Raw genomic sequence first — 13503 nt, forward strand, 5'->3', positions numbered from 1 at the left:
TTAAAGATGTGCAGACCCAATGGTCAGGTTTGCCTGCTTGACCCAGACATATTGCCCAATTGACAGCCAAAATCTATGGCCCAATTATAGCCATGGCTAGTTGCTAGTTGCGGCTGTTTGGCCGCCAATCCAGCAATATGTCTGGGTGAGGCGGCCAAACCCGAATGCTCCTGAACCCAACCAACGGATCCGCTAATCTCTACTCACTGTCCTTGTTTGTTCTTCCAGACCATTAAAGCCTTTCCTTCATTGTATTGCAATTATATTTTTAGATTAGCCCCCATTAATTTCAGGACTTCTGTGGAATTTTATTTCCATGTGATTCCCTCTTTTCTTTTGTCTTACTGTGAGTAGCATTTAGACTGATTCTTGTAAAACAGTCTATGTAATCTGCTGACAGGAAAACTGTGGGAAACAGAATGGAAAGCCTCATAGGAATGCACTACATAGAGACTTTTGTTGCTTGCATTTGTCAGCCACATGAATCAATGATCACATGAAACTTCTTAGGTTCTTCATGAGTTACACTGGTGTATAGTGCAGTAAGCACTGTCTTAGCTCTATGGTCCCTGCTGGACAGAAAGGTAAATTATATATATATATATATTATATTATTATATATATTATATTACTGGATCTGTAAATAATATAGGTCAAATGATGATAATTGTACAGAAGGTAATATTCTTACTGGTAAATGTATTTGATGCATTCTGGTCCTTTTCATTTGGGCAGCATTAGACTCTCCAAGTAGACAGGAATTCAGTTATAAATCCATCCCTATAAAAACTGTGGCTGATGTGGGACTGGATAGGGAAACTGACTGGACTGGACTGGAAGGGAGCAAATAGCTCACAAATACATGGACCAATAAAATTCCCATAAGGGAATGGTAAAAAAGTGTCAATTGGGACATTTTTGTATAATTAATTTTATATATGTATAAATTGGGAATTTTCGGACATAGGAATTTTTTTTTTTTTACTATTTTAGGTCCCTTAAAGTACTGGAACCACTGCATTCCAGTATATTGGTGTCACGGGTGCTCCCGCAACCCATATCTCGGGTCACGGGCTCACCCTTACTACTCTCTACACGCTGGCGCGGTGCCCATGCTTCTCCCCTGTCCGCTCCTGATCTCGGTCCTCGGGCCACACACACGCAGCTCCATCTCCTTGGGCGAGCACGCATCAGCTTTTGAAAATTTAAAGGGCCAGTGCACCGTTAATTGCCGCTGCCCATTTCCCATAAATCCGTTAAAACCTGCCTCTCCCTGCCGGATCTTCATGCCTTGTGCCTAAGAGAAAGCTTTGTCTCATGCCCTGTGCTGATATTGTGATTTCCTGTTGTGACCCCAGTTCCGTTCCTGTCTACGCTCCTCTACTGCCTGCCTTGACCTATCGCTACGTCCCCGACTCTGATCCTGTGCTGCCTGTCCTGACCTCCTGCATATCCCTGACTAAGATTCTGCTCAACATCACTGTACCAAACCCTGGCTGCTGCCGCACACAAAGATGCACCTGTGTAATGACCTGGTGGTACCACGCCGCAGCAAGTGCAACCTGCTTTGCGGCGGGCTCTTGTGAAAACCGGGTACCACATAGATTCTGGTCCCAGGTGTCGGCTTACATGTATATTCTGCAGATATTGTGCAATAAACTTTGTTAATTGGTTTTATTCTTTTCTTGTATAAACCAAGGTGATCATCTGACAAATTAATGCTGTAATATAACTTCTAGAACTGCTGGCATACTTGTTATAAATTATTTACATGAAAACTTACAACAAAATATGCAAAATTTTTATAAAATATTCAACTTTTGCTCATGCATTGAATATATCTTCCTGGGACTCTAATACATCAAGCTGACTCTGTCCACAAACCTTTGAGCGTGATGTAGTCACCTTACCGGACGGACACTCCCCGCTCAACTACTCTGTTTAGGTCCTGCGCGACCAATACTGATATTGATCTGTTATACTCGATAATTCTGATCTTTTGTACCTTGGTATATGAACTTCATTGCTTCTTAAATAAACTATATTGAATATAAAATATTCAACTTGATGAGATCTCAGGAGAAAAGATGTAAATACTGAACTATGGGGCACATTTACTTACCCGTCCGGAGAAGTTCACCCAAAGTGCATTGTCCGATGATAATGAACGATTCACTAAGATCGTGCGCCCGATATCCTGCATGTGTCACTTCCCTGCTCAGGTCAGACAGAGCCCACCTTTTTCTTCCTGGTGTATGTAAGTGCATTGTCTTGAGACACAAATTGAAAGTTAAATTCCGAGTCCCAATCCGTCGGATCGTCCGACGTCCTGCCCCCAATTTCTGTTGCATGAAAGCCAGCGCAGCCGTGACACAATCTGATCACGTGCGACAATCCCAGAGTAAACCCCTGTTAAATACCTGTCAAAGCTGCGCAAATCCCGAAAACCGTGAACAGTCCAACGAAAGTGCGACCCTTAGTAAATAAGCCCCTATATATCTAATCTACATGTTCATAAGTCAGCTCACATGGTCATGGTTAGTTAAATTTCATTTTGATAAACATTTTTTATCAAAAACAAGCAGAATTTAAAATGAAGAAATTACAAGGCAAATTGGACCTTGTGCATTTGCAGGCTGATTTGCATATCTATAAACTGATTATATCTGCATTAATTCATCAGTGTGTGGCTGATGATTCTGCTCCTTTTAGGAAAACCCTCTACACAGCATCATTATTGGGTTTGGTGGCATTATGGACATGGCAAATGAACAATGGGGCACAATGTGCAGTTTGCCTGTGTATAGTGCAGAGGGCAGGAGTGCAGGATTTCTGGCACACGTTCTTCATGAATCTGGCGCTTCCTGCACTGCTCCGACAGAGTGCACCACTTTTTTGGGGGGCACCTTTAACATGGGTGACACATTTCTGTCAGACTTGTTAACTCTGTCAGACATGATAAATCTGGCGCAAGGTTCGACTGAGCACCGGAACGTCCCCCATTCCAGTAATGTGTGTCGCATGATGACAAATGCAGCTGCGCCACAAATAAATAAATGTCATAAATACATGTGCAAGCAGTTTGCACTAGAAAGAACATGAAAAGTGCAGTGTGGACCTTATGCCGTGCCCCAATATGTTTAAATGGTGTACTCTTGACATGTTTCACAAAATAGGCTAAACAAATATGTTGACATCTCTAAAGGGGTTATCTGGGTATAAAAATTTACTTAGGGCCGTGCTGGGGAGGGCTATTTAAAAATAACAAACCTGTACTTACCTCCTCCGGCGCAGCTTATGTCCCGCGGCGCGGTCCGTCTCATCTGTGCGCCGGTTTGTTTACAGGGGTGCACAGGGAGCTTCCTGCTGGCTGGAAGCTCCCATCCGACACCATCTACCAACGCTTACAACGCTGAGAGATAGGGACGGATGGGAGGATCCGGCCAGATCGCCGACCGGAAGTTCCCTGTGTGCGGCTTCTATGCCCTTGTAAACAAACAGGGGCACAGATCAAACAGACCGCGGCACGGGACATCAGCGGCGCCAGAGGAGGTCAGTACACCTTTATTATTTTTAAATAGCCCGCCCCAGCCCGGCCATAAGCACATTTTTATACCCAGATAACCCCATTAAAGCATCCCTTCGATAACATTTTTTACACAATCAAGACAACTTTGCCTATTATTGTCAACACTAATAAGCAGCCACTCCTTTGCTATCTTCTTTGGTGTAGCTGGTCATAAGGAATAAGTTAAACCCCGTAGGAAGATTTTTGATTTAGAACACAAAAAAAGCCATAACTCCAGAAAGAAAATGTTGAGTGTCTCCATATGATAACAGTTCTGTTCACTTTGAAAATGGAAATCAGATATGTCACTTTATTAAAAACTTATTATGAAGTCAGAGGTACGCTTCAAAGTGGTATTTCAATATCAGCAAATAAATATTGTTCTTTGTAATATGACATATGAAAAGTATACGGTTTTTCAAATTAATTTTTTATCAATTCCTCACGGTTTTAACCCAGTCCCGCTCTGCATGTAAATGTACAGCAATGAGCATTGGTACTTAGCACTCAGCGTCGTAAATGTACAGCACTGTCCTGATGGACATTACAGGAGGTGGACCAGCATCGGGCATCTAGGAACACGGGATGTCAGCTGTAACTAACAGCTGAGATCCCCATGTAACACCGGCAGGCACAGAGAAGAGAGATGTAGCAGAACTGACAGTGTAAAAGTATGTCAGCCACTGTCATGCCTCTGTGAAATAGGTATCTCCTGCATCTCTGATCTGTCTCATCTCTCTTTCTATGTGTCAGTACAATGTCAAAAGCCATATGAAAGTGTACATACACCTTGTACCCTGAAAATGGAACCACATTGTCACCCCACAGAACTGGAGGGATCATAGTGGGGGTCATTTATTAAGGGCCTGAATCACGTTTTTCCAGCGGGTTAGCCGAATTTTTCCGATTTGCGACGATTTTCCCTGAATTGCCCTGGGATTTTGGCGCACACGATCGGATTGTGGCGCATCGGCGCCGGCATGCACGCGGCGGAAATCGGGGGGCGTGGCCGTACGAAAACCCGATGGATTCGGAAAAACCGCCGCATTTAAAAAAAAAAGTGTCGCTTGACGCACACTTACCTGCACCCAGCGTAGGACAGTGAACTTCAGTGAACTCCGATGGACTTTAGCGCAGCAGCGACACCTAGTGGACATCGGGGGAACTACCTTAGTGAATCCCGGCAGAACCCGAATTCTCCACACAGAACGCGCCGCTGGATCGCGAATGGACCGGGTAAGTAAATCTGCCCCAGTGTGTCTACTTAGAGAGGCCCCAACCACACCCTGGAATTTTAAACAGAGCAGCCTAGGGAGTGATAGGAGCTAAACCAGCAATAAAACTGAGTAAAATTGTAAGGTAAAATGATTTTTATTGTGTTACCATCAGTAGGGGATTGAGATGTGAGAATTTTCTTTCTTGGGAAAACCCCTTTAACTGGCTAAACAGGGCTTCCCCCCAGCACAGGTTGCAGCGAGCTTACATCTCAAAGTGAAAGTTAGTAGGCGGTGGAATATTTCTACGTCAGGAAGCACATGACTTAGAGCCAGCCACTGGATACATCAAGAGGCCGGAGTCTCATGCGCCATCACACACGTACCCAGAGAGTGGAACCAGAATGACAGTGCATATCTCCAAAATAAAAAGTAAACCATCTTGCACTATCATAAAGGATACATGTCTGTATCAGGAGCTCAAAATGGTTACTCTTTTTCAAGTTGTTATCCAGTTTTTTTTTACAAAAGACAGAATTTGGAGAAAACATAATGCTTAAAAATAGCCCGAACAAAAGCACAAAAGTGCAAACAAACGTAGAGCACTATTTAAGAAACTAAGATCACCGGATTGAAACATGAACAGATTTACTTGTTAATTGATACTTCATATACATCTTATTAACAAAATGGACCTTTACAGGTGAGGACTGTAGAAATCACTCATATAGTAACAGATCATATAAAACTGCTGGAAGTTCCTCTACTTCTAGATGTTCAGCTGTATTCTGTGCTTGTAATAAGGTGGCGAAGACGGTCAAGTATTAGGCAGACAACAGGCATCTTCTCTTATTTAATGATCTGAGGTTTGTCACTCCAGGCCTGTGACTTTTTCTTGGCCAGTTCCATCCATGAGGGTTCCTGTGAGACTGAAAATATTTGTCGTTTTTGTGGATTTTTTTCCTCTTTCTCTGTCAGTAAAGACAACTGTGTAGCTGCAAGATATATAACATAATTGATTGTATTACTACTAGTAGTAATAGCTACTCATTACTACTACTACTACTACTCATAGGGGAACATGTATCTTTATTTTATTTTGGGACCTTTTAGGTGCATTTTTGGGACTATACCAAAGAAGACCCGACACCCTGTAAAAACCCTTACTAGAGTAAGCAGTTCCTAGCTCTACGCCAGTAATAGCAGTGTTAAATCGCTAGCTTTATCAGAACATGCTGATAAAGCTAGTAAACACTGCACTACATAGCCCAGGGACCAAGCTTACCGCAGTCTGTCGTATTCATGAGGGGGCGGTCCGAGGAGGTCATGACTGCCGCATGAAGCCTTGCAGTCACCGCCGGCATATGGTGTGGGAGAGGAGAAGATAAGGAGAGGGGAGTGCCTTGGACCACGCGGACCATGCTGTTGCAGCATTCCTAAATGTATCTTTGTTTTATGACTTTTTAGGTGCAAATTATTAATGCATAATAACCCATGCATAAGTCACATCCATTCTGGATTTAGTAGGACATTCCTGGATTTTAGGTGCTATCCCACTGCCCTAGGTGTTGGTATCTCACAACGCAATCACAAATCTATCTCCCATACAGTGTGGAGGCCATAAGAAGATTACAGTATAGCGAGTGTGAACCACAACAGGGGCACTATACGTTGTGGCTGCCAAAGAAGAGGGCATTACGGTACATAGTGGGGCCACAAGTGGGGCATTTTGCAGTAAGCAGCTTTAAGCTATGCCTCTGTTTTCCATGGTTATGTTATACAACCTGAGCAGTATTACTGGTCTGTAGGGGTCATTTCTATTATATACAGGAAAGGTACTTAAAATGTTATAAACCTGCTTTCCGATTTTCCTAAAATGTAAAGTAAATTTAAATAAAAAAAGAAAGTGAAATGATGGATTTACAACATTTTAGAAATGAGAAAGTTGTGCAGCTGTGGAAACCATGCGGTTAATGTCTTTAAAACTTGTTTGAGATGCGTTTGTACATGGAAGACATCCCCGTGTGGAATATTAATGTATCCTCCAAAAGCTCTCTCGCTTTAGCTAAACAAAAGGCAGCCTCATCTAGACAATAGCTCTTTCTCACCATGGACAGGATGCGGCAATGTGTTTGCTCTTTGCCTCTGCTCAATCTTCTCAGCCTTGGTGTCTTGCCCATACGTTTCAGGCAGAACTGAAACTGATGAATTCGTTGTCTTGGTCAGAATTGAGTCAATTTGCTGCTTTGGACAGGCCTTAAAGAAAAAGAAAGTTTTGTTTTGATCAAACTGAACATTAAAAGGAGATTCCCATTAATGACTATTCTCCCAGGGATAGGGCATAATTGTCTGGTTGTAGGTGGATCTAACCGCAAGAACCCTTCCCTTACCCAACCTTTAGATGAGCAGATGGCAAATCAACCTTACCCGCCCTTTATACAGACTTCTGGTATCAAGTTTTCCTTTAAGCCATAATGGAAATGCCTTAAAAGTCAATGGAGCTGCTGGAGAAGCTATAGGACTTTAGTCAAGGCTTACGGGAAAAGCTGTGCTGGAAGTCTGCAACACAGCTTTATTGAGCTGTTTATTAACAGCAGAATTCAATGGGTGACATAGATACAATCAGTGTTACCACTAACTGGGGCCATTAGAACACTAGCCCCTTAGGCTCCTGCAGTGATCATGTCGGGCATAGCTTCTGTGCCCACACAATCAACTGGATCTAGCTATAGGTCAAAAAATCACAACTACCTAGCGATAGTTATCCTATAATTCTATATTCTAGTATTAGTACTATTCTAGTAAACTGAAATTTTCCCTTATTTTGAGAAATTACCTCTGCTCTGTCTTTGTTTAGCTTTTCAGAATCCTGGTTTTTGAGGCTGTGCTCAAAGACAGAACGATCTTCTTTAAGGCTTCTATGTTTCTGCCGTGCCACAGATATCCATGAAAGCTCTGTTTTGTTTTCCGATGCCTTAGTATGTTCTGCTGTTCGTTCAGGAGTGTTTTTATCTGGGAATATAAAACATTTAAATGTAAACATCTTGTACATGTCTAGTTATCACATTATTTATAGAATATAGGAAATTATTAAATCTCTAGTACCATCCATCAGTTGTTCTTTGTATACCGAAGGTATGTCCTAAGGTGTGGCTGACACTGGCTCTTCAATTTCCCACCGGGGGGCAAGCACCTTTGCATTAGAACGAAGCACAAGGAACGGCACTTATTCAAAACCAAAAGGGTATGGAATGTAGCCATTACTTGTGGATAAGCAAAAAAGCTGTGACAATGAACATTCATTTCACACAAATGAACGTGCTGGTTTTGATGAATTTGGTGCCCTTGTCCATTTAGTGCTCTACACCTTGGAATCTTCTTTTCCCTTTTTTTAATCGGAGGTTTTAGTTGCTCCTATTTTGTGCCTTTTTTTGCAACATAAAATGTATAAACTAAACATAGATAAGGAGTAAAGAGTGGAGAAAATAAGACATGTCCTTTTTCACAAGGTCATACCCCTATTCCGAAGGCCACTGCCCTTACTCGAAAAAGTGGGAAAAGTACCAAAAAAAGGTCTAAAAGCCTTGAAAAATGTGGTGAAAGGCATTTTAGACATTCAGGCATTTTTGGCACAAAACAACCAGAATTGTGGCGCAGGTGTGTTAATAAATATCCCCCAAATTGTCTGATATATCCCCCACTGACAAAAAGTTAGTTTCTCTATTGATTCCTATGGGAGCCTTGAGGTGAGGGACTTCACGCTCAGTCCGAATCAGTTGGATGTCACCTGTGCGACACAATGACAGCGTAGACCCCTATTAAATACCTGTCACAGCTGTGCAAAACCGGAAAACGCCTGAAAGTCCAATGAAAGTGCATGCACGGACCCTTATTAAATAAGCCCCAGTGTCTGTGGATCCAGATCCATTAAAATGTATTGCATTTAGTGAGGCTGTGTGCTGTAATGGTCAAAATTGGACATTGTGTGCATCTACCATTACTCCTACCGCAACCCCAGTTTCGAAGCATTCTCATTGCACTATATAAATATAAGAACTGAACTATTCTTCTGTACTAGTTTATCGTGGATGTTTCGTGGGTAGTTCGCTGACAATTTTACAAGTTTTACACATAAGTTAGTCTTACATAAGAATTACATTTTTAAGAGGCCAATAACCTACATCAGTTTGAGATTTGCTAAACCTTTGCTTGCCAATTATTGCTGCAGTGATTTCATGTGAATGAGATAGCCCGCCGGCTGCTTATTGTTCTTGGATTCTAAAAATACCTTCAGATTCTGGATAACCGTTATGAAAATGTGCACCTTCTGTTAAGTGTGACTAATAGTAACATTTGCATACCTGGGAGTGTGGGATTTGTATCTGAAAAATATTAGAATTCCAGAATGCTTGTAGAAATGTAGAGGTGACCAGAGGGGGCTGTAAAAAAATAAATGTGTACTCACCTTCTCAGGACATTGTCTCGCGCCTGCGTCCATTGCTGTGGTGCCCCTGTTTTTTTACAGGGACAGGCACACTGAACTCCGAGAACTTCTGCCCGCCTGGCACGGGCAGGGACAGGGGATAGGCGTGTGGAAGCTGTTGGAGTGCAGAATGCCTGCCTCTGCACACAAACAGGTACAAGTTGTTTTTTTACAGTGCCCCCAAGACGACCTCTGGATTTTTTTACTGAACCTGGACAACCCCTTTAAGTATATTTGTAACTCATAGTGATCAATAAATGTATGTATGTAAAAAGAAAGGAGAAAAAGTAAGGATAAATAAAGATTACTAACACAGTACTACCCCAATCTCTCTGATATAGTGATATTGGTAAGTAATGTCCTAGCTAGTTGATAAAAAACATGAAGCTTCCCACCATTAACCTGCCACTGAGCTGGCAATTTTCAGACAAGCTTGCTAAGAAAAATAAAAAGAATTGGGAACACATTCTTTAAACAGTCTTTTGTAGTATAGAATTTGGAATAAGGGACATGACTTGGTGTAAACATCAGTCTTGCCATAAAGTTCAATTGAATTTGCTTCCACTTAAGTTATTTTGCCAACGCTGCCACCTGGGAGTATACATTTTAGTGTAATTACAAGAACACACTGTAAGGATAAAAATCTAAAGCTTGTAGTAATGTGAGGTCCCAGGACATTTCCATTAGATCTTTGTTTACAGGTCACGGTTATTTTTGCAAGTTTCACCAAGAAGTCTGGTGTAACAAGTGAGTAACCTGAGGCTTTCTTGTTGAGTTGTATAGTACCGTTACAGCAGAGGGGATATTACAGAATCTTATCTACATGCTGCACCTAACACTTACAATACAAACTCATGTTCAATGCAAGTTTTCAACCTGTAGCATGTCAAAAAATTATCCCTCGCTGAAAGCAGCACAAAAGCCACAACTGCGCAAGGAAAATACACTTCAGAATTTCCATAGTAGAATGTCTGCTGAAAGGATTCTGAAAGCTGCCCATTAGCCCAATTCATTTAGAATAAGATCCAAGTTCGCTTGAACCAAACATGCATACTGAATTTCTGACAGATAGTGGCAACAAAAAGCTAAAGAAAAGCAAAATAGTGAACAAAAAATAAAATAACAAGTTGATCCATTTCTTGTTTTCACATCCACTGGGACAGAAATATGTGTTGTTGTTTTTTTATTTTTTTTTCACTTCTTTATCCCTGTAACTGTGGATGCTCAGTATAAACCTGCTTATTGCTTGTTGATATGGAAACAGCACATCAAGAGAAGATGGAGACCCATAAAGAGTGATCTGTGCAGAGCGAGGTACAATTTCACTGTCAATTTACATCTAGGCATAGATCCTTTTTATTACCTCCTCAGTAGGGAGGGTTGTAACATTTTATTTATATTCACACTTTAATTGCCAGTTCTATTGAATGGCCATAAATATTCTCACCACTTCTCCCTAGCAGGAGACACCAATCCTTTTACTTCCTTTATCAATCTAATAGGGCAAATTAATCTTCAAATTAAAAAAAATCTCAGAAAAGTAATAAAAAAATCATTTGTTGAAAGTTTGAGTTATTCATTTCGAGTTATTAAGAATTCAGCCATGTATACTTCTGGGAACATTCTATGACAAACAATATGAAAATCACAGATCTGCGCTATAGGGCGGGTTGTTATTGTGACCACACTGGTCTCTATTGTAGAGATTTATGTTTCCAAAATATTTAAGGGATTCTTTACCCCCAACTGTGTTCCAAAATACAGTTCCTCTGACCCATCTCTTCTGATAAGGTTACCAATGACCACATCAATGTAGAGAATGAGTGGAGAGTTTGCAAGACCTGTCCAGATCAGTCTCTGATCAATTTATACATTACTAAACCTGTCATAAATTTCGCTCTAGAAATTCAGTACCTGTCATAGAACAAAACAGAGAGAACCATGTATATTGCAGCCATTTCTTCAAGCTGTTTAGCTCTGCTGTGATTTACTGCTGACCGACACTTTACCAGAGATCTCTCTAATCACTCTGATATAAGTGTATATGCATAATACTTTAGCTGGAAATACCCCTTTAAAGGTTGTTCCACCATCAATCGACACCAGTATGTACAGCAAAAAGAAATGAACTTTTCTATTGTGCCCCTGCGTAAGCTTTTAAATCAAGTACAATGCTTATAAAACCTTAGATTGCAGAGCTGGGAGTTTCATCTTGTTACCATCCAATACCCATTAATGGTCTATCCACAGGATAAGTCATCAATACAAGATCAGAGGGGGAATGCCAGGAACCCATATTCACTTCATTCAAAGCCATGCTTGGGGTAAGCCTTCAGAGGCACTAGCCAGTAAATGGAGCTGTTTGCTTCCAGCTCCACCTACCATGTAATGATCGCTGCTGGCCAGTGTCACTGCTCTGCTGTCAGCTTATTGGCAAGGGTGCCAGTTGTCATGCTCTCACCAATCTCATATCACCTATCCTATGGAAAAGCATTGCAGAACCACATAAGATAATCAGACTATGTAGATGTAAAATTTTTAGGAAGATCTTACCAGTGGCTTTCTTGAGACCTTGCCTGCCATCAGGCACTTTCTTTTCAATCTTCTCTTGATAAGAGCTACTCTCTGATGTTTCTTTATTTGTGTTGTTGTCAGCAACTGTAATATTTTGCAAAACAGGCTTCTTGGGCAGTGGTGGTTTAGCCTGTGTCACTTCTGTTGACTCCGATTTACAGTTTTCATTTTCGCTTGTTGAGCGGAGATCGCCACCTTTGTTTTCTGATTGTTCAGTGTTTAATGCCTCCTTTGAAGAGGACAGATCAGTAGTTTTTGCCTGCTTAAACTCACCGCTGTGTCTCTTTATCATGTTTGACACTGGATTTATGCAATCCCTGTATCTTAAGGATAAGGATGTGGATCTTAACTTTACAAAAAAGGGGTTCCTGTCTTCAGAGTTTGCTTGTGATTCGGTAAGCAGAGGTAAATCACTTGCAGCAGGGACTGTACCCGGGTTTGGATTAGAGTTACTAAAGACTGCTTTGTCTGCAGGCGTATCCTCAGGGTCAGGTACGGATTCAGTCTTATTACTAATGGACTTATTTGTGATGTTTGAGGCAACAAATTTATGTTCTTCCTTCAAGATGTTTTTTTTAGACATTGCTGGTTTCTGCAAAGACAACTTTGTCGTTTTTTGTTCATCCGACTCAACATTCGGCTTCACTGAAAAGCTTCCAGTCCTAGGTCTCTCCCAAGCCGATGATACAGAAAACTTTCTTTGTGTAACAGTTTCTGTGGGTGACTTTTCTGCTGTTTTATCTCCATTTCCAAGCTGTTTATGATTTTCTTTGTCAGATAGAGGTTGGTCTTGATAATTGAGGCATTTTTCAGACCGTGAATTCTGGAAAACACTTCTCCTATTTTGTAAGGATTCCTGGGATTGTCCAAGAGAAGTAGTCCTTGAAGAATGGACAGCTTTCTCTACAGCAGTTGATTTTACATGGACATCACCATAACCTGATGTCTTACTCTCTTTAACTGGGCGGTTTTCATTTTTAGTTAGAGACACAGGAAAGACTTCTGTGTTTATAATAGGCAAGGCAATAGAAACATTTTCATTGGACCTTGCACTAACTAATTCACTCTGATCCTTTATCTTTTCCTCTAGTTCTATGTTTACAGAATCTGAAATACTGGCCATGACATTTTCAGCTTCTAAATTTTTAACTAGATCCTGGTGGGGAGATCTACCTTGTGCCACTTCCGGGAGATTAAGTGGATTTGGTGATTCATTAACCTCAGCTAATTCTGTTGATGCTTCCTTAGCCTCTAAGTTTATATCCATAATGTTGTCTGTAGGAGTTTCTGTGGGATCACAGGTGTCATGTTCTAGCCTGGATGTAGTAACATCTTCTTCTTCCATGTAGGTTATATTTTTGAATGACTCCTCCTGTAGTGCCTGAGAAATGTTAAAAAAGGAATGTCAAATGTAAGCTACATCTGAAAAATGTCTAGGTCAAGGACTCCTAGAGTAATTAGATATGTATACACCCTTAACAGTTGGATCAAAATTAATCGTTCTATTGGATAGAGGGTTGTTGGGGAGTATCCTAGTAGCAAATACTACTGATGAGACCATTATATCAAGCTGACATGGCTAGGAACACCCTTTTTATATTTTGACTTATAACTCCCTGCTATGACTGCTGCAACTAGTAATTAATACTTAAAGGGATTGTCTA

At 41.1% G+C, this 13503-nt stretch overlaps 1 protein-coding gene across 3 annotated transcripts in view; it reads right to left on the minus strand.

Annotated features, from left to right (window-relative positions):
* Positions 1 to 5413: 5413 nt before the first annotated feature.
* The window catches only part of CRACDL (CRACD like), a 58535-nt gene continuing 50445 nt past the window's right edge, over positions 5414 to 13503 (minus strand). For 2 of the 3 annotated variants that reach the window (XM_072135736.1, XM_072135738.1), the window contains 4 exons: positions 11819 to 13220; positions 7619 to 7794; positions 6891 to 7038; positions 5414 to 5777 (listed from right to left, as the gene is read on the minus strand). In XM_072135736.1, coding sequence (XP_071991837.1) covers positions 5632 to 5777; positions 6891 to 7038; positions 7619 to 7794; positions 11819 to 13220 — 1872 coding nt within the window. In that variant the 3' untranslated portion in view covers positions 5414 to 5631. The remainder of the gene's footprint in view (positions 5778 to 6890; positions 7039 to 7618; positions 7795 to 11818; positions 13221 to 13503) is intronic. The other variant, XM_072135737.1, reaches the window with a different exon arrangement.

The sequence above is a fragment of the Engystomops pustulosus genome, chromosome 2 (genome assembly GCF_040894005.1).
Source record: "Engystomops pustulosus chromosome 2, aEngPut4.maternal, whole genome shotgun sequence".
NCBI lineage: Eukaryota > Metazoa > Chordata > Amphibia > Anura > Leptodactylidae > Engystomops > Engystomops pustulosus.